At 44.4% G+C, this 26,538-nt stretch overlaps 4 protein-coding genes across 4 annotated transcripts; 2 read left to right on the forward strand and 2 right to left on the reverse strand.

Annotated features, from left to right (window-relative positions):
• Positions 1-15,140: 15,140 nt before the first annotated feature.
• Positions 15,141-16,278, reverse strand: ACRALDRAFT_1065313 (uncharacterized protein). Its single transcript, XM_071017131.1, has one exon. The coding sequence runs from the start codon at positions 16,073-16,075 to the stop codon at positions 15,410-15,412; it is 666 nt and encodes a 221-aa protein (XP_070872400.1). The 5' UTR covers positions 16,076-16,278; the 3' UTR covers positions 15,141-15,409.
• Positions 16,279-17,424: 1,146 nt separating this feature from the next.
• Positions 17,425-20,437, forward strand: ACRALDRAFT_2036762 (uncharacterized protein). Its single transcript, XM_071020812.1, has 3 exons — positions 17,425-17,698; positions 17,794-18,315; positions 18,380-20,437. The coding sequence occupies exons 1-3, from the start codon at positions 17,648-17,650 to the stop codon at positions 19,859-19,861; spliced, it is 2,055 nt and encodes a 684-aa protein (XP_070872401.1). The 5' UTR covers positions 17,425-17,647; the 3' UTR covers positions 19,862-20,437.
• Positions 20,438-20,899: 462 nt separating this feature from the next.
• On the forward strand, positions 20,900-22,051 carry ACRALDRAFT_1082994 (uncharacterized protein). Its single transcript, XM_071019387.1, has 2 exons — positions 20,900-21,094; positions 21,188-22,051. The coding sequence occupies exons 1-2, from the start codon at positions 21,055-21,057 to the stop codon at positions 21,820-21,822; spliced, it is 675 nt and encodes a 224-aa protein (XP_070872402.1). The 5' UTR covers positions 20,900-21,054; the 3' UTR covers positions 21,823-22,051.
• A 1,032-nt stretch (positions 22,052-23,083) lies between these two features.
• Positions 23,084-25,313, reverse strand: ACRALDRAFT_2111729 (uncharacterized protein; the record flags this gene model as incomplete). Its single annotated transcript, XM_071023532.1, has 3 exons — positions 23,084-23,336; positions 23,404-24,565; positions 24,641-25,313. 3 exons carry the CDS (start codon positions 25,311-25,313, stop codon positions 23,084-23,086), a joined length of 2,088 nt encoding a protein of 695 aa, XP_070872403.1.
• Positions 25,314-26,538: the final 1,225 nt, after the last annotated feature.

Consider the following 26,538-nt stretch of genomic DNA (forward strand, 5'->3'; position numbering starts at 1 on the left):
AATTACTATAACCTCTAGGAGCACGAAATCGCGTTATATAGGTACTAACCTAGTATTTAGACTTAAGAGGAGATTAGTACCTTACCTATAAAGTCTATAAGTTATTATATATACCTACACATAACGCCTCTTTAGGAGTTTAATATAGACTCTAAAAGATGGCGAAGACAGGAGATCCTGCTCTCTATCCGATAAATAGCGATTCCCCTCCACTATTCCAGACTTAAATCCAACCTCTAAAGTCCTATATAAGGGTAATAATTCCTGCTAATAGATCGATCCTTTTAAATCAGTTATTTACTATAGGACTATACCTATTATAGCTCGTAGCCCTAGCCTCGATTCCTATAAGCTAAAATAAATCCAGGCTATAGACTAGTTGCTATATAAAAGTTGTATATACGTACATAGCTAGATTAGTCAGCTGCCGGCAGACTTATAAAAGTCTGCCTCTGTAGCAGAGCTCCACGAGCTCGGACTTTGGAATAATCATCTTCTTTTCTGATAAAACCTTTATATAAACCTTTAGTCTTTAGTATATATTTATGCATAGTAATAGTAGTAACTATTCGTCTACTATCGTTTTGCCTCTATACTATACCCTGAACTTTTCTTTCCTTTCTCTTTTCTAGTAATCCGATATTTATATAATCGTCACTATATAGTAAACCGAACGGTGCTAGCCCGCGGTCGCCTATATAAATTTATAGAGAATATATCCGTAAGCTAAGCCGTCCCGTAATTATAGTAAACGAATCACCGCTAGTATTAGTAATTTAAAAACGTTTAATACGCCGTTTTTCGGTGTTTTTCCTATCCTCACACTTATATAGCGTTTTTCTTATCGTCTTTTCCCTATCGTTTTTTCCCACTTTTCCCTTTTATTTTTCCTAATAATCTCCCGTAACCTTATTTTAATCGGACACGTTATTACTAGCCCGAACGCGACTTCCTATAAACTCATACAATAAAGCCATAAAGCCATAAAGTTTACCCCTCTTTCCGCTATAAACTTTCCCGCCTATAACTCTATTATTCGAGAGCCTTACTATAAATAGAACCCTTAATAACTACTAAAAAAGAGCTTTTCTATATCTATAAATTTATATAATCACGGCCTAACTAGGTAAGATAATAATAATTACCCGACGGAGTAATCTCGATTATTTACTAAGAAGGATCTTTGCTATAAAGTAAAGCCGAAAAAGAGTATCGTACTAGTAAACGCAGTAATCGCAGCAGAGCCATAGATATAGGACTAACTTTCCTATTATAGTAGGAAGCAGATAACTAGGCGGCGAAAGCTATACTTATAGCAGTACTTAGATATTTAAATATTAATAAAAGCCGATAACCTAGCAGAACATACTCTTAATAATTAAGCCAGACTCTATAGGATATCCCGCTAATAGGTAGGCAGGCTATCGAACGGCATAGACGGTAAAATTCGATTAAAAATAGACTCTATTCCGTTAATAATTAACTTACCTCCCTTAATATTAACGCACCCCGTAGACCTTTATTCGACTTTATAACCCTACTTCCCCCTATATAAAATCCCCCTACCTAAACGCCCCTAAATAACGATTACACGGAGTCATAGACTTAAATCCACTAAGCCCCTCCCCCTATATAAAATCACCCTAACTACCCGCCCCTATATTATAACCATATAGAGTCGCTAAGTCTAGCTTAATAACCACCACCCTACTAATTACGCGAAACTTTATAGATACTAGTATAAATACACTAGATAACCAGAATAGATATCGACTAAGAGATATAAGCCTTTAGCTTAGGCACGTATTAACTAAAGCCTTAGTAGTAGACGACGTAGTAGCTAACCCCACCCCCTATACTAGCCCTAGCCGCGATTATACTATTTACCGAGTAATTCCACAAGATAATAAGCGTCTTTATAGGCAGACCTATAACTAATAGCGTAGCTAGTAGAAATAATAACGTAAACTATAGCTTATAAGGTGCTAATAATTTATAGGTTTTTCGCTATAAGCTAACCTTAATCGGTTTTTTTAGCCTACTAAAGTATCTCTCGTTAACCTTAGTGCCCTAATCGGTCTCTAGCGAGAAGGTGCTATAGCATAACGTGGAGCTATTTATCGAAAACGTTAAAGAGTGGGTAACCACTCCCGAATCGATTAAAGAGGCCCGTATTAATTTATATGCCTTATTTATCGGAGAAGCCGCCTCCTAGTAGCTAATTAGTCTTACTATAATATAGCGTAGCGAAGTTCGACGTTTATTAGACGGATAGTACGTAGCTCTACGCCGTCGTTAGTAGATAAACCCCGAAGTGGTAATAGTAAAGATAGCCGACCTACGCTTTATAGCCAGGGATATAGTTAACGGATAAGCCTTCGCCGAGTAGGCAAACTAAGTCGCCCATTTATATAGAGCTTCGGGCGCTAGCACTAAAATAAACCTTAACGTCTAATAAGAAATTTAGAATCGTATCGACCCCTTATTATAAGAAATCTATACCCGCCTAGATATAAATAAACACCTCGACGAGTTTATTTAATAAATTAAAGACTAGATAACGAACCGTTAACTTTTATTACGCTATTAACTATAAAATAGTATATTCCGGGCCGAGCAGCTAGGACCTCCTTTAACTAGCTAGGTAACCTATAATAACTATATATAGCAGCCATAGTCTAGCAGACTTACTATATACCACGTAGATATTAGCGTAACGGATAAAACGGCGGAGATAAATAAATCGGTAAATTAGGGACGTTTTAAAGGAGATCGAGGTAATCGAGGTAACCAAGGTAACCGTTTTAATAATAATAACTTCGGCTATGGATAGTTATACTCTGGTAATTTCGATAATCGCGATAGATTTTTTTAGGGCCGCCGAAGCGGAGAGGATTATAGTAATCGTAGCCGTAAAGGCCGGTAGTTCCGTAAAGGAGGCCGCTGGTTCCGTAAGGACCGACGCCCCTATTAGCGACGTATAAGATAGTAGGTAAATAATAGAAACGGTAACCGCGATAGATATATCGTGTATATAGCTATAGATAACCTAGGTAGAGCTAACGATAAGGAGGAACTACGCGAAAAGGGATATATTTTAGTCGACGAGGTACTTAGCGAGGGAGAGGAGATATACTTTTACGAGATTAAAAAGGAGGAACTAGCTAATAAAAATAATATCTATTATTCTTATTTCTTAGGCCGAATCGGCTATACTCCTATATAGTCTATAAACCGATAAGCGTATAATCGCGGCGTAGCCACCTTTATAAATAGCCGAAAGTATATATCTGCCTAGAAAAGACGAATATAACCGAAGGAACTGACTAGACCGAAACCATAGACGCACTAATATAGAAAATACGTAGTATACTTTTTAAGCGGAATATAGCTATTTAAGCACGTATTCTTAAATACCTGTATAAACCCGAAGCCGAAAGGATAGGGTCTATATAAAACTGCCCTATAGATCACGAAACCGGAATAGGAGATAACGGAGGAGACGAATAATAGATCGAACTCGGAAACAGAATAAACTATATAGAACGACAAAACGGGAAGCAAAATTACTTAACCACCGATAATCACGTAGTAAATTAACGAACTAGTTAGCGAGATAACTAATAAACTATAAAGACCTCCGAAGCCGGAAGCCCTAAATAGTTTCTTTTTATTTAAACCTAACGAAATTATTAACGTATAGGTATCTAGAATATAAGGACTCGAGAGGTATATATACTATAAGATCGGTATTAGATTCACCCCCTTAGGAGAACCGATAAGCGTTTACGCAGACTTAGGATACTCTATAATCCTAGTCGATAGAAAATAGTTAAACGAGTATACCTAGAACGTGCGATACGGAACCGTAATAAAACCAAAGCTTATAAAAGGAGTTACCGGAATAATTAACGTATAGGAAGTGGCTATATTCGACTTCTACGTCGATAGTCGCGTACGCGACACACCGATCTAAGGCTATTTTATAGTTATAGCTTAGGTGCTAGATAAACTAGAACCGAAACTGCTACTAGGTATAGTTTTCTTAAAAACCTATAGAGTCGATATCCTTTACTTATCTAAATAATTACGTTTTGCTGGCTGCTATAGTATAATAGTCCTAATCCTAGGATACCTATAGAAGCCAGGACGCAGATATTAATATAGAGTTATAGTGGCATAAACGATTATAGTGCCATTAAAATCTATTATACTAATTCTAGTAAGATATAGTTATTTGCCTAGAGATTATAAGTTCCACTTCGAGCTATATAGCCGATATAACGCCCTGCTATATATCTACGACGCCGATACCCTAAAGGTAGTATACTTTATAAACAAAACCAACACGCCTAAGACCTTATACAGGAACGATAGAATAGGCCGTCTACGCGATTCCTAGGATAATAACGAAACCGAATAAGTCGAATAAGTAAACGCCTACGCGCTAGTAATAGCCGAGGGAGGCGAATTTAACGATTCGGAAATCGTGCGACGTATCTTAAGAGCGAGTCCTGAGTAGCTAAAGGAAATAATAAACCACGACTAGGGAGTACTAGTAAAGGGAACACCACCTACGGAGAAACAGAAACATAGTATAATAAAGCCCGAATAACCCGATAACGTACCAGAAATTATAATAAAAGACGGCGTCCATGTCTACGCTACCGATATAAATAAAGTAAGAAGAATCGTTAAATTACTAGAATCCTTTAATATATAGCGCGACTAAGGCATTATACCGCTACCACTATATAAACGTATACGAGTCGATCTTATAGATAATTAGTAGATAATAAACCTGTATTCCCGGCTATATCAGCTTAGCGGTAAGGATAAAGATATTCTCGACGATAAATTTAATAGAATATATAAACTTAGCTGAATAACCTGGTAAAGGCTGCCTATGCCTTTTACCTGCCTAGCTTTTATAGTCTAGCGTATAGTCTAAGGCTAAAGAAAAGGTAGAGTCGTTATCGATCTTTATAAGCTAAATATAGTAGTTCTGCTAGATATATACCCGATCCTGTTATAAGATAAGATTATATAATCGCTATAAAGGAAGAAATAGTTTAGTGCTTTTAACGTAAGCTCGTTCTTTTACTAGCTGCTAGTAAAAGAAGAGTATAAGGAACGAATAACTATCGTCTCCCCGCGAGGATTAGAATAACTAGAAGTTATGCTAATAGGTTTCCGAAATTCTCTCCTATTTATATAAAGATTTATAGACTAACGGCTCTTTAAATATCGATATTTTTATAGAGCGTATATCGACGATATTATTATATTTTCCGACACCTTTAAGGAGTATATAGAATACCTAAAAACGATCCTTAAACTTTTCCAGGATATCCGGTTAGCTCTATCTCCTAAGAAATCTTTCTGCGTATATAATTCTATTCGTTTACTAGGTTTTAAAGTTAACGGTCTGGGTTTATATATAACTATAGATCGAATAAAAGCTTTATAATAAATTAAGATACTAGAAAAACTATCGGATCTAGAGATATATATTAGAAAAGTCGGATTCCTACGCCGATTTATTCTATGGTTTTAAGTTAAGGTCGAGCCGCTATAAAAGCGAAAGACGGTGCTGAATAATAAGGCTAGAGATATAGGCAAAATCACTCTATCCGCCCTAAAATATATAAAATAAAAGTAAACTAAGAAACTAACCTATAAACTAACGGAAATCGAAAGATAAGTATTCGATATTATACAGAAATAGGTTACTAGGGAGATATGACTATACTATTATATACTAGATAAGACGACGTTTCTTAATTTAGACGCTAGCGGAAACGGCCTAGGAGCCTTTCTATTCTACCTGTTAGCCCCCTAGGATAGCGGAAAAATCCCTATATACTCGATTTAACCTATTCTATTCCTCTCCTAAAAGCTAATAGCTATAGAAGCACGCTATAAATTAACCGAACTCGAAGTCTATACACTTATTTAGGTATATAAAATATTATTGTAGAGGGGTGGATCGGAGACCCAGTGCCATGTCGTTGGGACATCACGTGACGTCATAGGACGCGCGCATCTTTTTCATTTGTCTTGTACATTATATATACGTGGCGACGCCACCCAGACACAGAGGATGCTCATCCATCCTACACAATCATCATCCTTTTGACCCCAAGTTTTGCCACGTTCATTGTATTCACTTCGTTCAAGCTACGTTGCCCTGATCAGAGCAGCGCGCACTCCCAGGAACCTTTTCTGAAGGTCTCCTTGTTGTGTGTGTTGTTTTGGTTATGTGCACTTCGTGGTCTTGAGCACTCCTGTTGTCGAAGACTTGTCCGAGATCACACTGCCTAAGCCGTTCTGCACAGTGACGGCTTCGCCTTTCTTCATTATATACACGCCTATAGTTATATAAATAACTAGTTATAGTATTAATAGACCACTAAGTAACTAAAGGAGTAGTGGAATAAACGTTACTTAAGATAATAGATATTAATAAACTTAACCTATAACTAGTAGCTACTTTGACTTTCCTTAGCTAGTTCCGACTAGATATACGATATATCCCGGGTAAACAGAACGTAGTCTCCGACGCTTTATCTCGGCTACTAATAGTAAATAACAAAGAATTATAGGAACTTATAGAAAGAAAAAAGGCGAAGAGAACGGATAAGCGGAAACCACTATACGTAAGCGAACTAGACGATGTTTAGACAGATCGGGAAGAAGCCCTGGCGGCGTTCATCGCCTTAATAAGCCCCGAATTAACCGATAACAGATATAAGCAAGTATTTATATATATAATAGTCGATTATATAATACTAAATAATCTAAAGGCAGAATTCTAATAAGCCTATAGAGATAACCCTAAATATAAGAAAATAATCGATAAAGTGGTGGCTTACTAAGAGGGAGCTCGCACTTTAAGCGGTAGACCCAGAAAAGCCCCGCTAACACGCTACGAAAACGGACTTCTCTATACTATTAAAGAAGTAAATAAGCTTAGGTTAGTTATCCTATAGGCTCTAATCCGAAAAGTGCTATAAATGGTTTATAATAATAATCACTACTTCGGAATAAAATAAATAATACACGTACTTAACGGTTTTAGCTTCCGTGGTAAAGTCCGCGTAGTTAAAGGTTAGGCCCGATACTATCCACTTTATCTAGATAACACCATAGATCGATAAAAGCCCTTAGGGGAGCTATAGCTAATTATACTACCCACGGTTCCTTTTTCCGTTATTATAATCGACTTTATTATCGGCTTACCGCTTATCGAATACCTACACTTATTCTAGAAGATTAAGAGTAAACCGGTTAATAAATTGGATATAATATTAACGGTGATATATAAGATAAGTAAAAAGATAATCCTTATCCTAGGATACTCTACCTATACGGTAAAAGACTAGGCAGAACTGCTTTTATATATACTTTAGCTAATAGATTAGGGACTGCTTATAAGGATTATATCGGATAGAGACCTAAAATTTATTTCCGAATTCTAGCGAGAATTATTTAAAGCACTTAGAGTTTTATTAGTAATTTCCACTGTATAGCACGCTTAGATAAACGGCTTATTAGAGAGAAAGAACTAATCCGTTAAAGTTATCCTACGATACTATATATCTATAAGCGATATTCCCTAGCCCGATATTATTCTAGTAGTATAGCACGCTTTAAATTAAGCTTACACGATAACGCTTAACACATTACTAAACGAATTCTTATTCGGATTCCGGCCATAATCTATAGCAGAGCTTACTATAGGCATAGGAGTGCCGCCTATATTCGATAAAGAATAGACAGACTATATTAGAAGTTTATACTACTAGGAAGCAGAATATCTGGCTATAATCGTAATAAAGAATATAAAACGGCGATACGACGAAATAAGAAGACCACACACTTTTAAGGTGGGTAACGCTATATATTTACGTCTATATAGAGGCTATAAATTACCAGGCCACTTTAAAGACTCCCGTAAATAGTCTTAATAGCGGGTTAGACCGTTTCGAGTAGTAAGAGTCGTAAACCCTTTAGCGTACGAACTAGACTTCCTTTATTCTTAGAAAGTATATAGAGTGGTCTTTATCGTATAACTAGTACCAGTACTAATAGGAGACCCTTTCGGTAAAGAGAAAACAAAGCCCGGACTAATTATAGTAAACGGAGATAACGGAGAGTAGAGGTCGTATAAAATCGAATAACTATAAAGACGGAGAGTGGTGCGGATCGGAGGCCGTCTATAAACGGAATACCTTATAAAGTAAAAAGATTAGCTAGCCTAATATAACGAATAGTATCTAAGAAAACTATTAATAGAGAACGCTAGCGATTTAGTATACGATTTCGAGAGAAAATAACTAGTTACCGCCGCTAAACTAATAGGATAAACGGAAAACGGTTTAACGGGATCGAGCAGATAAGTAAGGGATACAGATAGCTAAGTAAGGGAGTAAACGATAAGGGACTAACTAGCCAGGGTAAGCAGATAAACGGATTAAAGACTAATCGAGTTAGTCCTATTATATAGCTAATAGAGCGACGACGCAGAATACTAAGAAATCGAACTATAAGAAGAAGACAGGGAGAAATCTTAAAGAAATCGGAAAAAGCGGCGGAGCTAAAAGCCTTTAGACGAATATCGATAACTAACGTTATACTATATCCCTAAGCCTCTCTTTTATATACTTATATATTTTCCTTTTAGTATCACTTATATCTTATCCCTATACCCCCTTTTTAAATACCCCTAAAAAAAAGAAGAAGAGAACTCGCTTACCCCGAAATCAGAATTCCAGAACACTAACTTTCCGCTTTAGGATTAGCCTCCCTTATCTTACTCTTATATTTATATCCCTTTACACACTTAGAATAACTATCGCGACCTTAATAAAAGAACCTTATATTATATATTCCCCTATAACCCTAACCGATATAACCTATATTCGATAATACTCTAAGATTATCCGGAAAACTAAACGATATCGTAAATATCATACTATATAAATAACGTATATCCGTAGATAATATAGCCCCTAATACTCGTAGTAATATACCTAACCTTAATTAGCGAAAGCTAATCTATAAGAAGTCTATAGAGAATATCCGACTACTAGAAAAAATCTCTAAATGTCTAAATAGTAACTATCGTATAGAAGAATGGTTTTATGATATTTTTCTATTCCTGTTAGCCGAGTAGAGAAGACTCACCTAGGAACGACTAAAATCGCAGGTTTTCGTATTAACCTGGATAGCGGTGACTAGTAGGGATAAGCGTAAACCGGGTAATTTACGTAAATATATCGCTAAATATAAGCTTAGCCCGTATATCTTCGAGGCGTAGGAGGCAGTATACTATATATAGAGATAAGGAATAAAGCGCTAAATCGGCGGATAGTAGAAGGAATAGAACGCCGTGTAGAAACGGATCGATAACGATAATTATCTGCTAGATAACGAAAATATATTAGAACTGTTTAATAAAGCATAGACGAAGACGGTAAAATACCGCTACTAGGAAAACCCGTAATAGCAGGAGGAAGACTAGGACAAGGATATAATTAAGGACGAGTATAGATAGATAGTCGAGAAAGGAGGTTTTACTATAAATAATAGCCAGATCTTAGTATATAGAGATAACGAGTATAGACTATATAAAGGAAAATAACTAGCTAAGACTCCGATAAAGGCCGGCCTATTAAACACGGGAGTAATCGAAATCGCGGACGATATAACCATAGACGATATAGACTAGTAGACGGATAAAGCAGACTAATAAGTAAACGATATAAACTAGTAGACGGATAATAATATAATAGCGGTATAGCCTCCGTAGCTAACCGCTATAAAATAAACCGGTTATAAGGATATAATTAAGACGATATTTAAAGATTAGAAGCTAATAGTCGTGGGATTAGACGGTATAATCGACTAGTACCTAAATACCAGAGTCGATTAATTAATTAGGTTAATGTTTTTTAACCGTAAAAGCCTAAAGGAACGACTATAAGCTAAATTAGATAGAGATAATAAATCTATTAGATATTATATAATTATACTAGCCCTAAGAGATAACGGAAAACCCAGCGATAGTTAGCTAGATATACCTAACCAAGACACGATCGTTTAATAGATTAATTTATGGTATATAGACGGCGAAGATAATAGATATCGAAAACGACTCGTATCGCCTAGCGATTCCTCGGACTTTATAAACGCGAATCCCGTAAAGAAACGGAAGATAATTATACTAGTATTAACGATAGCGGTAGCCCTATAGCCCACTATATTAACCGTAACTAACTAACCCGGATAGGCTATATAAACCATAGCGATAAAGGCAGATATTAAGCTGCTAGAAGACTATTTAAATAATTATATTAAAAGACTAGAACGGAGAATTAACGCTAAGCGAGCCGAGAGACTAGCCGAACTAGTAAACTAATAGGACGAATAGAAAAAGGTAATCGATAAACAGAATAAGGCTATAGGACTGCTAATAGACACGTAAAATAAACGATTATCTAAGGATATTATATATAACGCTACCGAATTAGGTAAGACGAACTTAATATTAACTAACGTGGGAAGTGCTTAGGTGAAAATACAGATAGAATTAAATAAACTATAATAGATATACGCCGCCCTGAAGAAGCCGGCGAGAGCCGTAAAATTAGCTAAGACGTTATAAATAATACCTCCCCCGTTACGAATAAATTTAGGGACGTAGCTATCGTAGTAACCTTAAACCCAGTAATAACCGCAGCTAAACTAGTAATAACAGCCTTAGAGCAACCAGCTAGCTAACGAATAGGTAAGCTTATCGGATTAAGAGTCTCTTTTTATTTACTCTATCGCCCCGGCAGTCCGGAGGCCACGTCTTTATAATAAGTACCGGTATTTATACGCCCCCGGTTCACTATTTGTTATCCACTTAACCCCAATTAGGAAGGTGAAGCGACCGCGTGCATAACCGAAATCTTAGCTCCAAATATTACGTACCGGTACTTTAAGACAGGCAAAAGATAATATAAATTTTCAGTAACTTATACCTTATATAACAAAGTGTTAATTCATAGCTTATTCTAAGTGTATTTATATTAGCACTAAGTCCCCTAAAATTCACGATATCCTATAGCTATCCGAAGCCGGCGATAGCCCTTATTATAGCCACCCACGAAGAGCTGCTCGATACCGTGAAGGCCTACTACCGCTAATTCGGATTTAGAGTGATTAAATTACGCTCCAGAAAACGCGTAGGCGGTAACGTCTTTCGTGTAACCCTCGCCTATAACCGCGGTGGCCCTATAAGAGCATTAATTACGCAGTTTAGACGCACTAAAATAACTAAAATCGGATACCCTTAGGGGGCCGAGATAGTGTAGTCTAGGGACGGATAGACCTTCGTTATCGTGGATAAGAACGCCTATAACCACCTACCCCTTACCGCTAGTAGAATCGCCGCGTCGGCGACTACGAGACTCGATTCCTAATATACAGTCGGCGTATCTCTAATCAGGATAATAGTCGAGTAATTATCGGGAACAGGAAAGCTAACGGCCCCGGAGATTACTAGGCAAATATAGTAAAAGCTTAGGAAGAATCTGCCTAGCGGTCTTATCCTTAGCCAGCAGGACGTCCGAAATTATTAAGGGTAGTTATAGCGCGATAAATACGGGCCTTTAACCTCGACGTAGTATTTCCTCGAAAAGCTTAAGGCTGGAGAGTTAGGCGAATACCACGTCTATTAGGGTTTTGACTATAAGAGCCGCCGTATTAACATAGTATTCTGGACCTATTAAGACTATATCGAATAGTGGTAAAAGAACCCGGAACTATTAATAATAGATTACACCTATTCTATTAGTAAACGAGTATCAGAGATCCCGGGATTAATTGCTTTTAGCTAACCTTATCTTAGGTAAACCGGTTTAATATACCGTTATTTAAGGTTATAGGCGTGGCCGCGGATTATAGCACGTATAACTACTGCTTTGCCTTAGTCTCGAGGGAAAATCGCGATACCTTTAAATAGGTGTATAACCGGATTAAGGCGGTGATAGGCAGCGAGCGTATCAGGTTTCTAAGCGCTATTATCACTAACTTCGATAAAGCTCTTAAAAATGCTTTAGATAACGTTTTCCCTGCTATTCCGTAGCAGATCTGCATCTAGTATATTATAAAGAATATCACTCTGCACGCAAAGAAGAAGTGGAACGGGCCTCTTAAGGGCACTACCCTTATACTATCCGTAAATAAGTTCGCGATCTTTTTATAGTGGTTTAACTACCTTAATTATAATTATTATATATATATAGTTTATATGGTTTATATAGTATATATAGGGCTTAAAAAATTTTTAGTAGCTAGCGATTAGCTCGTAGGTTAACCACCTTTCCTAATTAGGCTAAGTAAGTAAAAAATTTTTACTAACCGAAATTAGCCGTATATAATTCCTATTATAATAATAACTCTGCCGCGTATAATAATAAGGCTCGCGAAGAGGATAATAATAACGCTATCGCTACCCAGCTCGTCCCTCCTAATCCCGATAATCCAGAAGTTATTAACTTAACCGGCGACGAATTTACGGATAGTAATAATGCCCTAACGCAGGCAAATACACGTATTTCGGTATTAACCTTATCCGACGACTCGACTATTAATAGGTTCCTCGCTTTATAAAAGTCCTGCGTATACGCGGCCTCTAAGGATAACTTCGAAAAGCACTAGGGCTCTCTAAAATAGTAATTCGGTATAGAATAGCGTGGTTAGTTACGCCTCCTTCCTTTATTATCACGGCCTAGACTAACTATTATAGCTCTTATTAACTATCTTAAGTCTACTTATTTACTATAACGAGACCAGTTCTGCGAATACGCCGTTAAAAGCCTATGTAATTACGGTATCAGGGCAATAAGCCGCATAGAGTCCGCCCACGCTAAGCTTAAAGCATACCTCCGTAACCGCCTATCTAACCTTGATAAACTCGCTATATAGGTATAAAAGATAGTGGCGAGAAAGACTAAACGGTTAAAGGTTAGCCTAGCAGCGGCGGGGATAAAACACGCTCTAATATATATAAATCGCCCCGTTATTACTAGCCTCGTCTTCGAGATTATATTTAAGGCGCTGGATCTTATTTAGTAGCAGTATCTGGCTGTATAAGAGGCGTTTACTAAACGCTAGCGCCTACCTGCCTACACAGGGAGCTTTTAGGCATAGTATAGACTGCCCTGCCGCTATACGATATTACGCTATTTAGAGGCAATAACCACTCTAGAACAGCGGCACGTTAACCCTTACTAGTGGGTTAATTAGAGCCTTATATGTTCTCTCCTACTCTATTAACTATCCTTTTCTAACCGTTTTTATACCTATTCTAGCCCGAAATTCGATAAATACGCGAGTATACTCGAATTCTCGATCCTCTGCCGGTCCGATTAACGCGGAATTAACCACGAGAGTTACCTGTTATTATAGGTAAGCCCCGGGCGCCGCCTCCTTTAATAGCATATAGTGGCCGTATATTATTATAGTATAAGCGTGATTAGCTATAGCCATAGCGGCGTAGGAGGACTAATTAGGCGTAGGCTATAGCTACGATAACTATAGAGACTACCCGGGCGTTACTCTAAGAATTTAGAGTCGATATAATCGCGGCTCTACGTGGTGGGTAATAGCAGGTATCTCCTAGGGAAAACCCTAGCCAAATATAGTAGGCGGGCTCTTAACAGGTACCTCCACCGACTTAGCAGCAGGTATCCTATACACAGGTACCGCCTTTAAACTAGCAGGCGCCGGGGAGTGAGTTTTAAGTCCAATAACAATAATAACAATAGCCGTTATAGGCGCCGGGAGCAGGGAATCAGTGGCCGCAATGCAATAGCTTTTTTACTATAGATAGCGGCGTGAATGGTAACGGTTCTGTTTAAGATAGATGTTTTAGAAATACGTTATTTTACTAGCTAATTCCACTCTGTTTTTAAATCCTGTATCTCACTTAAAAATTTATATTGTCTTTTACCTGTCTTAAAGTACCGGTACGCAACATTTGGAGCCAAGATTTCGGTTATGCACGCGGTCGCTTCACCTTCCTAATTAGGGTTAAATAGACAATAAATAGTGAACCGGGGGCGTATAAATACCGGTACTCCTTTAGCATTTTTCTTTTCCACCACTTAGGGTATAATAATAAAAAAAAAAAAAAAAAAAAAAAAAAAAAAAAAAAACGGTACTAATATAATCGGGACGATTATATTTTTCGGGGGGCGGCATTTACTATATAAAAGTTATATATACGTATATAGCTAGATTAGTTAGCTGCCGGCAGACTTATAAAAGTCTGCCTCTATAGCAGAGCTCCACGAGCTCGGACTTTAGAATAATCATCTTCTTTTCTAACAAAACCTTTATATAGACCTTTAGTCTTCAGCATATATTTATGCATAGCACTAGTCCACCAGGACTATATAGTAAATAAGGGACGATTTTTATATAGACCTGGAAATTAAGAATATAGGGTTTAGTAACTATTTCCGATACTATTGTATAAGATAATAGGTTCGCTAAATTCGCGATTAGTATTATACGGCGCAGAATATAACACCTCTTATCTAAACGCCCGATATATCTTTAGAATTAATAGAAGTTTATAAAGGCAGCGGCAGCCCTATAGATTTCACGGATATAAGGTAATCTATTATCACGACTAATAAAGACAAGGAGTCTTCTAGTAGAAAACCGGACTAGCTATCCGATATAAATATATATCTAAGAAGAGAGCTTGATTCTAATAACGATAGGTTCTAAAATGAATATCTAGGTAGACAGGATAGCCTAAGATAGATAGTAAATTACGTCCTATAATACTATATCGAATATAGCTTCTATAAAGGGATAGGATAAGACGCTAAATCCACTATTAGTTACGTTATACTATTAGGTTAACTATGCCAATAGGGAGGAAAGAGTAACTAGTATAATACCGATTAGCTTACTTATTATAGTACTAGGAGTAGGTATTTTATAAAAGGTTAGTGTATTATAGACTAATTAGTTATTTAGTGGGTCTCTAATAACTAATAAGATATTCTATAGTGTATAACAGTATACTTCCTATAGTCACTGTTTTTTACTGGATACTATAGAATTCACCGTTTAGAATAACCACTCTAATATACCTAACTATTTTAATATAGTACTAGTCTATAATCGTAAACACACTATTAATAATATCGACTTTCTAGCCATATAATGACCAGCCACTCTATTATGTCTTCTATGGTTATAGTAGCACTTGCCTGTCCAGACCCCCCCCCCACCCCGGGTAGGTATATATTTGACATTGTAGACTCGTACCGTTTCATAGTCCACAATGAACACAAGTAACACTTTGTATGATATTCGTGTCCTGACACAGTGCCTATATTTAAAATAAGACACGTCTTACTTTCCGAATCCCTGTAATGTCCCACGCCTTCGGCATAGTCTTTTCCATCCACCGCTGCCACTCACACTCTAACGGATCGCAAAACTTCATCATCTGCGCAAACTCCCAGTAGTCAGGGAACCAGCCAGAGGATTCCCAATCGAGCAAAGCAGTGATATGGCAGTTCTCGTCCACTATGATATTTCGAGGGCCAATATCTCCATGCGCAAAAACCGATATATTAGAACGCGGAAGTATACCGGGGATATCCTCGATATCACGGTAAGAAAGTCCATTCGACGCAACGTATCGAGAGTAGATACGATCCCGTAGAGTATCATCGTCCAGATCTCGCGGAGGAATATCGTTATTATCACCAAGAAGAGGGTCGCGAGATGGGGAGCCGTCGACTGTGCGGTAAAGACCAGGACCTAAGTCGTCAGGACGTGGTATAGTTCGAATCTGAGCGACGAGGTCCCATATTTCTTGACATATACGGTCCTTGGATGTCTTGTCAAGCTCAGCCCACATCGATTTAAGTGTCCTCCCCGGCATGAATTCCATAGATAGCTCGCCGTAGAATGGGACGCCATCGTTGAATTTATAAAGTGATCCATGGACAAGGGGAACGGGCACATTTGGGGCGTGCTCCTTGACGAGGCGCATTGCTATTTCCTCCGAGGGCCGAACTTTGGCGCCCTGTTTGAGGACAACTCCAGGCTGGATAAGGCTGACTGTGCATCCAAATTGCCATGCAATCCGACGTGTCTGAAAGTTGGAGATATCTAAATAAGTGGTAGAGTTAAAAAGAAGTCAGAGCGTTGGAGATAATTCCCTACCCTCATCATATTCGCTCTCGCTCATGTTTGCTTGTGTTGTCTGACCATTTGGGCAGCTGGAGGTTCGGTTCAGTCATCGCGATGTTGGGCCGACGAAAAAAGGCCAGGAAGAGAAGCTCGGGCCACTTAACCCACGTGACTTTAATATCCGTAGCCGTTAGACCAAGGTAAAGCCAATCAACGCGAGTTAATGAGGCGGACTAGAGCTAATGGGGATGACGCTATTAGGAGGGAGGAACTGTCGCATAAACAATGTTATAAAATAAGCAGTAGATCTATTGATTTAATTGACTCTATGGAACGTAAAATCTGCTCTGCTTATAGACTGTGAAAACTCTGCGTTTCGCTAATAGACGACCCGTATCTGTTTTCGGCCCCGGAATAACCTGTTCCGTTCCTGCTACGGTCCAGCCTATATAACTTACCCACCTAACTAAATAACTATTTAATAGTTATATAGTTAAAAGCTATCTATAAACGTCGATTTCCTTTATATTAAACGGATATATAGCTTCTATCGAATTTATTCTCTAGTTCCTCTAAATACTCCTATAAGAGCTACTCTAGCTTATTTATATAGGCCCGTCCTTATATATTCACGACTCCTACCTATTTCCTAAAGCTAACGAATTTCTTAGGTAGAGGATAGATAGTAGCTAGTGAGCTCGATGTAAGAGTGCACATCAATCTCAACTAGAGCAATCTGGACGAGAGGAATGACAAAGTCTCTCGCAGCTCGGGACGATGAGTGGATGTCTACTTCTTGATGCTGGTACATTCACTTCTGCTAGCAGACGGGAAACATCCATCTTATTTTCGTTGCCCAATGTCCATCTCCTGGCACGGTTGACGAGAAAGCCATGGTATTTGGCAAATAAGACGGCGTCGGGGCGGGATATCGGTACTCGACAGAATGGGTGGATCGGTGACGACCAGCGTATATTACCGAGTACCCTATATTACCCGGCGTTGTACAATGTATGGCTTTTCGTGATATATTCCTCGCTTTTTCTTTTTCTTTTTCTTCTCTTTTCCATTTTCATTCTACTCTTTCCAGGTCCTTGACGATATTTCTGCTGAGTAAGCATTGTAGTACATGGTCCCAAGAGCTACTGGTTCACGGTTGAGCTTCGCTAAAACTGGGAGCTTGGACCACGCCACAAGAAGGGGGGAAAGTAAACAAACCCCACCAATAACAGAGCATCCCCGAATTTCTTAGGTCGCGTCCCATCATCGACTGGTCCTACCTACCTATCGAGCTTGACATCATTCCAGACCCTTGACCCTACCTACTCCTCTTGTATGGCCCTTGCATCTTTGCCCATCTCATTTCATTCCATTCATCCACGCTTCCTTTGGCTCACCATCGCTTCGAGGGTGGCATCAAACGAGGCCTGCCATGTCGCCGCCTCGCCGTCGCTCTGCTCGATTGGCCAGCGCGGCCAACAAGGTGCGTCTCTTTTTTTTTTTTTTCTTTCTCAGGCGTCATTCTCAGAAATTGGCCTCACCGTCTGGACTAACGCGTACCGCTGTTGCATCCCGTAGCTTAAGCCCGTGTCGAATCTGTCGTCGCTCTCTGAGCACGACGAGAGCCCCCAGAAAGATGAAAAACAGAACGACTTGGAGACCGGCGATGCAGAGGTCCAGCAATCTCCCACCACACCCGTCTCGTCTGCCATAAAGCCACCCATGTCGGAGATGCACCCGAGCAAAGTTCGTCCCACGACTGCTGGACCGTCGGCCGCCTGGCTTGGCTTCCGGGATATCCAATCGGCCGACACGTCGCGTGGTAAGACTGGTGGTGGAAACCTCCAGTCGACGCCATCCAAGAGTACCGGCGTCCCTGCAACTCCATTTACCTTCCACGTGTCCCGGGCAGGTCCGGACCTGGGACTCGGAAGCGAAGCACAGCGACTGATGAGGGAGCTGCGCGACGATGCGGCCAAGTACAAGGCCGATCTGGTCGCAGAGCGCGAGCAGGAGAAGCTGAAGGAGGGAATCGCCCAGCGCAAGATTGCCAAGGCCCGTGGCCAGTCGGGTCGCTTCAGCGCTGTGCACATGGCCCGAGTTTAAGAAGATGGATTCGATTGAGAACCACGCATCCCTCTTCCGTGCTTCGCCCGGTCGGCAGCCTAGTCGGCTGACGCCCCTGAAGAGCGCGCTCAAGCGGTCCCCCTCCAAGGCCAGCCTGGATGAAACGCCCCGGCCCAAGCCCTACCTCAAGCGCACCTCTTCCAAGGCTGATCTGGATTCCGATGCCAACTCGGCCAAGGCGGTTTTGGGCAGGCCGAGACATGCTGGGATCCACAACTCCCCATCGCCAGTGAAGCGAGTCCGGCAGCAGCTCGGGGACGACGCCTCCACACACCGGCCCGTCTCGAGAGAGGGTACTTCTATTCCTCGGCCCAAGTCTAGCGGTAAAGACGGCAGCACTACCCTCAGCCGGTCGCGACCTAACCTAGCCGCCCTCCTAAGCCCAACAAAGGCCTCCGCCGCCCGGACTGGTCCTGCTAATTCGGCCCAGGCGCATTCACCCATCAAGTCTTCTAGCCGGCTGGCGGCCACTGACAGGCTCGCTGGATCCTCCACCTCGCGTGGCCTGAACACCTTGCAGAGAACGGTGGACTTGAAGCGCCGAATTGTGAGCCCAGGTCGGTTCGAGAAGGTTAAATCTATTCTTCGGGGTGGTAAGCTGGACGTTACGAATGGAAAGAGTGCTATTCCGCAGCCCTCGACAGCCACCTCCAAGACACCCGGACCCCAGGCCGCGGAGAGAGATGTCCCGCCTCTGCCCTTCACCACGCCCCGGCGGAAGCTCTTCAAGCGGGTCGACTTTACCCCCGATACGAAGGGTGCCGAGGACGCCGGCGAGGGCGAAGTTAACTATCCGAACCTGGACGCCATTCTGAGCAAGATGGCTGCAAAGGAGGCCGAACAAGCTGCGGCGCAAGAAGTCCCCACCACCCCACGACGGCTCCCGGAGCCCCCCGAGAAGCCCGGGAAGAGCTCGCTGGGTTCGAGAACCTCTGGTGCATTCACGTTTCGCAGCGAAAAGACGATCCAGTTTGGTAGCGAGACACCCAAGGGTTTCGGGTCGTCCCCCGGCCAAGCGAGCATTCGACGTGTCCGACCTTCTGTCGCACCCGCCGATGATATGCCAGGAAGCTTCCCTCGTGGCAGGGAGTCTCCTCGCCTGTCGTCCATCGGAAAAGCGGATCCGAAGCCGATCTTGCCGGGGGTTCCTCATGGCCTGTCTAACAAGAAGCGTGCACGGAGCGACGTCGAGCCTTCGCACGCGAACAAGGAGAACCAGGCACCGATGAAGCCGTTGAACATCCCTCACGGCATGCCGAATAAGAAACGCGCACGCGCGAGCGATGATGACGACGACGACGGTGCTGGCCGGGAGGGCGAGCAACGCGGCGGGAAGAGGCGCAAGGCTGAAGCTTCGCCTGCGACCCGGAAACTGACTGTTCCGAAGCTGGGTACCACGCCCAAGGCGGACCTTGGCAGGATGCGAGCGGGCAGTCATACGCCTAGCCCCGTGAAGAGACGAACCGGAATGACCATGAGTCGCCTGCAGATGTTGGCGCAACCAAAGTCGAGGCGCTGAATGGCGATATGCGTGGAGATGATAACCGACGTTGACCTTGTTCGATACTTGGGGTGTCGTCGTCTTTCGGGCCCAGATATGGGCTGGGTTATGACGGCAGGGTCTCGGCACGGTCTTATGATGATTGCTTGTGATCCAGCACGCTGGATCAACTGTGCCCTTGGCTTCATCGAACCATGGAAACGGGGCTACTGCTGTGTTGCTTGCGGCACGAAGATGGGAACCGCGCAAAATAAGGACATGAGCGAGAAAGCCGTGTGGCGTTCCCATATACGGCTCATGTTATTTTGGCTTGCCTGCTGCTGTCATGGCACTTGGGCGGGGAAAGTTGCGAGGAAAGGTGAGGGCTTGTGGTAGGCCATGCGCCATGTGTACGATTACGTATCTGCCTTTCCCATAGCAGAGGGTGACATGGCTTCTTCACGGGCCTGGGGCTTTGTCGTTTGTTTGGCTTTTATCGGCTTCGGATTTGGCGTTTTCGGTTCGGTCTCGGTAGGGGAGTATGCAGGTTTGGTATCTACCAAAGATTCGTGAGAAGAAAGAATAATGAACATTGTCTTGTCTAATAAGTACTCGAATATCCTATGTCATGTTCTATTCGTCTGCTTTCGATGTTCTGACAATTGTTCTCGGAATAGCGAGAGGCATGCGCCCGTGTTGCTCCATCGGACCTTGGTTCTTTACTCGTAACTTTGCTGTGACTTTTGCCTCACGGAAACACGTTGTATTATACAGGTATTAGAGAATTCAGCCTGACGATTACTGTCCTTACCTAAGCTCTACTGTTAGTCTGTTGGCCTATAGAGGGAGTTCACCGGCATACCTTTCGTATTTACAGTGACGAGACAAAACTGTCGAACCGATGTACTTATAACACCACGTTAAAGGTGTGCGTAGGTAGGTACATCGGCTCGACAGTTATGTCGAGTTACTGTAAGTACTTTACAATGTACCTAAGCCAAGCGTGACTTGACCGATTGACTTATCGATAAGCCACTGACGGCTCTATCGTCAGTACATCAACATGGGCTCGACCTTGAACTTCTTACTTTCTCCTCCTAACTGAGTTGAAGCTCACCATCACGGCCGTACGTCTCGACTTATAACCATCCCACATCAGTTGACTTTCGGCGACATCTCCTCTGCAGACTTGACAAAAACCAACTGGACCAACCCAGGTGCCACCGACAACCATGGCGCCCGTCGAGAGTCCAACCCACGACCAACTCGAGCGTATGTTTCGGTCCCTCCAATGTCCCCTCGAACGACACCTTTGAAAGGTCCGAATAGCAGAGCTAACAATGTCCCGTTCTCCCCGGCCCACAGAGCAGCTCAAGGACACGATCCAAGACCTATACCAAATCATGCTCCAAATAACAACCTACACAACAACACCCACCCACTCGTCCGCCCAAGCCCTCCAAAACTCCCTCCAGACACTCACCCTCGACCTACAAGCCATCCACAACACAGCCGTCGCCGGCGCCCCGCCATCCACCACCGCCTTCCCCCCGCCTCCGGGCTCCAACATCCCCGCCGACGTCCCCGTGCTCTACCCACCCGCCGATGAGGTCGCCGGATTGGCCACGCGAGGTGCGCTGCCGAGTATCCCGCGCGAGCTGGTGCAGTACGTCGAGAACGGGCGCAACCCGGACATCTACACGCGCGAGTTTGTCGAGCTCGTCCGCAGGGGGAACCAGCTCATGCGCGGCAAGATGAGGGCGTTCGCGGCCCTGCGGGATACGCTCGCCGGGGAGATGAAGAAGGCCATGCCCGAGGTGGCGGCGGATGTTGCGCGCGTCGTGGAGATGACCAGTCCCGAGGGTGCGGTGGGGGGGAGTACTGTTGGCCAGGGCGGAGGAGGAGGGGTTGACGGAAGTGGTGGTTCGGCCACGAGGCCGGCGTCGGGGGTGGGAGGAGAGTCGAGGGAAGCTGGAGGCCATGCTCCGCAGGGGAGCTGATGGCGGGTGATGAGTGTTTACAGGGAAATTGGGACAAGGGACAAAGGAAAGCAAGGACAACGCAGTTTCCTGTCTCTTGGATTACATGACGTTGAGAAGAGAGGTCGACCAGCAAGAAGAGTGGCAATAAGAGGAGGATATACCCAGAAAAGCAACTGAAGGTGCCGATAGAAACAACTACGATCATCAAGTCATCCCAAGCCATCAAGACGCAACGTGAATTAGCAACAGCAGCTGTCCTAAATACTACGTGGTGCTCATTAGATGGGAACACTTTCCTCACTTTCCAACGCCATGCTTCCCACTGAACTATCCCAAACCAATACGGAGGCGTTCACACAAAGGTATATTGGGCAATGCTTAGGATCTATCTCTCCATACATGCATGCAGTTGAGAATAATGACCTCACCTACGCCTTCGACAACAAGTCTAATGATGTGTTTCGCGAGTCGAGAGAATCCCAGCCACGAAACCGACGACCCTCCCATAAGTGTACACTCAAGTCTGATGCATATTGCCCCGGTTCCCTGTTACGCGCCCTTGCGCCCCCAAAGTTGAGTGGGGGAGAGAGTGGACGGCCAGAGCTTCTCAAATCTAGGTGTAAATGCAATGGACGGTAAAAAAAAGAATAACGACAAGACAGAAAGAAGACGGAGAAAGTGGGAAATAAAAGACATGGTGTCCACTGCAACGCCGCTTATCATGATGGATCGCCATCCCAAGGCCGGACTCTCTCAAGTCAGTCGCAACATCAGGGTCGATCCCCCTCCCCATAACCAAGTCCGGTGAAAACGAGTCCCGGAAAATCGTACTGGCCTTGACCTTTTTTTTTGCTTCCCCAATTGACTACCTGCCCTTCCCTGTAGCTGGTGGCGGACTAGATGTCCTCGTGGGCCCTCCCACGTTCCGGGCGGAGGTCGAAGCTCGTCGCTGGTAGGCCCACTTGACACAAATGCACCCGAAAGCAATGCATAAAGCTGCCAGCACCACAAAGCTGGGAGGCAGAAGCACGATGGCCGCCGCAGCCCAGACCCCGTACTGCCGCACCAATTCAACAGGCCTCTCGCGGTCATCCCGGCGTCGCTGCGTGTTGCTCCGTGGCTTCTCGTGCAAGTCGTCGTCTTGAAAATGGTATCGGTGCTCCTCCCACTCGTCGCCCCGTGGTTTCCCTTGCTCCTCATGCGCTTCGTCCTCGTCTTCGTCCTCATCCTCGTCCCCGTCCTCGGCTTGAGACTCGTGCGATTGCTCAGAATCGGTGTGTCAAGCAAAGTTGAAGCCGCGTCCGCCTCCGCCAAACGGTCCACGCCGGCCACCGCCTCCGTCGGCGAACGAGAAGCTCCCCCCGCCGGGGAAGCCGCCGCCGCCGAATCCTCCTCCTCCGCCCATCATGTTGAATAGAATCTCGGGGTCGATGCCACCGTGCATGCCATGCATGCCGCCTCCCATGCCGCCACCACCAAACATGTCTGACATGTCGACCAGATCATCTCCGCTATCGTAGCGAGCTCGTTTCCTGTTACATAGTGTGTTAGTCGAGAGTGGAGACGAAGGGGGTTTAGAAAGAAAAAAAGGGCACGAACTGAGAATCGCTTAATGTCTCGTAGGCTTCACCAATGTCCTTGAACCGTTCGGCAGCGTCGTCGTCGTTGGGATTCTTGTCGGGATGGTGGATGATAGCCAGCTTGCGGTACGCCCTCTTGATCTGCTGCTCGTCGGCGTTCTTGTCCACGCCCAGGATCTTGTAGTAGTCCTTCCGCAGGCTCTTCTTCAGCTCGAGCTCGGCCCGCCGCACTTCCTTGGCAACATTCCGGTCCTCGGGTTCCAGCTCCTGAATGGCCTTCCATTCCCGCACAGCCTCCTCCCACCGGCCGGCCGAACCCAGGGCGTTGGCCTTGGTCCGGCGGGCCTTGGTGTATGAGGGATCCAGAGAGACGGCCCGCTCGCAGTCGGCGATGGCGTCGTCGTACTCCTTCAACTTGGTCCTGCATAGTGCCCTGTTCTGCAGGATCTTGGAGTTGGTGCCCTTGTTGGTGGGGTCAATCTCGAGCGCGGCCGTGTACTTGTCGATGGCGCTTTGCCACCGGCCGGCCTTGTACTCCTGGTTGCCCTCCTCCTTCATCCTCTCCAGCTTCTGCACGACCCTCAGCCACTTGACGGCATCCCTCATGTCCGGGTCGCAGCTGAGTGCTTTCCGGAAGTGGCTGACGGCCTTGTCGTTCTCGCCCTGGCAGTAGAGCGCGCGACCGCGGAGAACCAGTGCCTCGGGGTCCTGGCTGTTGTGACGCAGCAGCGACATGGCGATGTTCTGCGCTTCGCCCAGGGCATTGGCGGTGCCCATCTTGAGGTACGCCTCGCCACGCATCAGCTGCCACTTGCGAGGTCTGGTGGCGCCGTACCCCAGTTGACGCTCGGCCTGGTCCAGGGCATGCAGGACCATGGATCCGGCGGTGCCGCTGCGCAGAGCATCCTGGGCTGCCTCAATGTGATGCAGCATCTCCTTGGCCGGCGCCATGTCCTTGGCCGACGGTGGTGGGTCGATGCGGCCGAAGGTGAGGATGGCCTCTTGCGGCTGGCCCAGGCTCGTGTAAATACGGGCAAGGCGCAGCAATATCTTGGGATTCTGCGGGTCCAAGTCTGTGGCTCGCAGGCAATCCTCTAGAGCGGCCTCATAGTTGCCATTCGACATGTAAGCGGCAGCCCGGTTGCCGAGGTAGGTGGACGATGCGGGAATCAATTCCACGGCTAAAATAGTTCAAACAAATGAAAGTCAGCCAGGCAGATTCGCTGTGGGAAAGACAGCCGGCTGTAGTAGCATACCTTTGGTGTACTGGATGATGGCGTTCTTGTAATCCTTCTCCTTGAAAAACTTGTTGCCGGCAGACTTGTACTCTTCCGCCTCGTCTTCCGTTGTGGGGACGGGGCTGGAAGGGTTAGATGAGTGAGGAGGGGGTGCGGGGGCGGCATCGTCGCCATCGCCATTGACGGCAGTATTGACAGTGATGCCGTTGGGAATGGGGACCGAGAAAGAGGTTTGAGGGCCGGGTTGCGGAGCCGAGGGCGGTGATGAAGGGACGCCGTTCGACTCACGGTCGATGTCCATGGGGTCGCTTCGGTTCATGGTGGCTAAGGCGGAGAGTCTTCGTCTCTCTTCGGGAGGTAGGTTAAGCGGATGGGTATCGAGGTCTTTCTTCTGTCGTCTTGACGAAGAGGAGCCAGGGTCTGTAGAATGGCGACCAAAGGGACGAGACAGTCGGGGTTTTGAGTCGCGCCCAGCGCTGTTGCTGCTGCCGGGCGAGGCAGGGCGGGAATTATTTTTCTGGGATTGTTGTTGACTGCTGTCACGATGATGATGGGATTTCAAGGAGGACTTTGTGGTAGATTTCGTGGGTGACAAAGATGCGGAGCGCGAAGCGTTGTGATGGTCCTCGTATTCGCCGGCTTCCTGACTGGTGGAGGATTTTTTGGACGGCTTTTTGGAAAAGAGCTTCATTTGAACCGGTTCCGTCGAGAAGAAAGTACCCGCTAAAAGTTCTTATATTTAGTTCGGCTTGGTCGGGGGGGTGCGGACTTTCTTTTTTTTTTTTTTTTTTTTCCTTTTTTTCTTGGTGTGGTGGTGGGTGCCAGTTTTCTTACTAAGTGAAATCCGGAGAGGGGAGGGGGGTGGGAAGCGGGAACAGGCAGGACGGCGTTGCCTTGTTGCAACGATATGCTTGTTGCAGAGTGCGGGACGGGACGCGATGCTTCTAAGCGAGGTCGGAGGCCTGGCGCGGGAGCGTGTAGGAGGTACCTGAAAAGGTGGTCGTAGAAAGTACGCAAAGGGGAAATGGGCAGACGAGAGTCCTAGCCAAGAAAAAAAATGTCGCGTGGGATGCTGTAGGATCTTTCGATGCAGAATAGGAGCGAGGAATATGACTGAGGGGTGTTGGTTGGTGCCTGGAAAGGACGAGAAGTGAGGTGAGGTGAGGTGCTAAAGAAAGAAACGCGGAGCTCTAGGCGCAAGCTTGGGTAACGGTGCGCGAAAGCCCAAGAAAAAAAATTGGTCAATTGACTCTCAGAGGCTGTTTGGATGGACCACGTTGATCTTGCTGCTGGCGAGGAAGATGATACTCGATGTTTCGAGGTAAATGCTACCGTGTTCCAGTCAATGTTCTGGCGCGTTTCTCTCAGCCAAAAGGTTGCCCAGGGGTGACGTCTCGGGAGAGGTTGATCGTTGAGCTGTGCGGGTGTAGTTCAGAAGCTCAGGTCAAACGGCGACCAGGAAACCAGGTTGCGCAACAAAGTTCCACGCTCTTCTAGGTACGAGGTATTCATCGGAGTCTGGATAGGGGAGAGGGTAGGAAAGAGGAAAAATCCATAACTGGAGAGAGGGGGGAAGGCCACCATAGGAGGAAAAAAACGGTGGATAGGGGACCAGGATTTGGTTGACAGATTTATTCTCGACCCGCCGTTTACATTGTAAATTAGCACAAAATGACGAACAAGACCCGAGCAACGGTACAGTACCCCTACCGTTTTTCCTAACCACACTGAGCCGCTGATTTGCACGGACTCTACGGAATAGGACAGCCTCATGGCAAAACAAAATATTGGGCCGCTGAAAATATCGAGTACATACAACGTACGTTGTATTCGTAGGCTGGCAGAGGAGCACTCTGTCTGTTAGTATCCAAGTCTCCTATACTTTCCAGCCACGTATTCTTAGCATACAAACTGAG

This window comes from Sodiomyces alcalophilus (genome assembly GCF_042370955.1).
Source record: "Sodiomyces alcalophilus JCM 7366 unplaced genomic scaffold ACRALscaffold_7, whole genome shotgun sequence".
Classification (NCBI taxonomy): domain Eukaryota; kingdom Fungi; phylum Ascomycota; class Sordariomycetes; order Glomerellales; family Plectosphaerellaceae; genus Sodiomyces; species Sodiomyces alcalophilus.

Bases quoted from the DNA above. Each gene is read 5' to 3' on its own strand.
- ACRALDRAFT_1065313 (XM_071017131.1), bottom strand. From the start codon at position 16,075: ATGCGCCTCGTCAAGGAGCACGCCCCAAATGTGCCCGTTCCCCTTGTC.
- ACRALDRAFT_2036762 (XM_071020812.1), top strand. From the start codon at position 17,648: ATGTCGCCGCCTCGCCGTCGCTCTGCTCGATTGGCCAGCGCGGCCAAC. The intron at 17,699-17,793 runs GTGCGTCTCTTT...TGCATCCCGTAG, and splicing joins TGGCCAGCGCGGCCAACAAG to CTTAAGCCCGTGTCGAATCT. The intron at 18,316-18,379 runs GTTTAAGAAGAT...CCCGGTCGGCAG, and splicing joins GCGCTGTGCACATGGCCCGA to CCTAGTCGGCTGACGCCCCT.
- ACRALDRAFT_1082994 (XM_071019387.1), top strand. From the start codon at position 21,055: ATGGCGCCCGTCGAGAGTCCAACCCACGACCAACTCGAGC. The intron at 21,095-21,187 runs GTATGTTTCGGT...CCCGGCCCACAG, and splicing joins AACCCACGACCAACTCGAGC to AGCAGCTCAAGGACACGATC.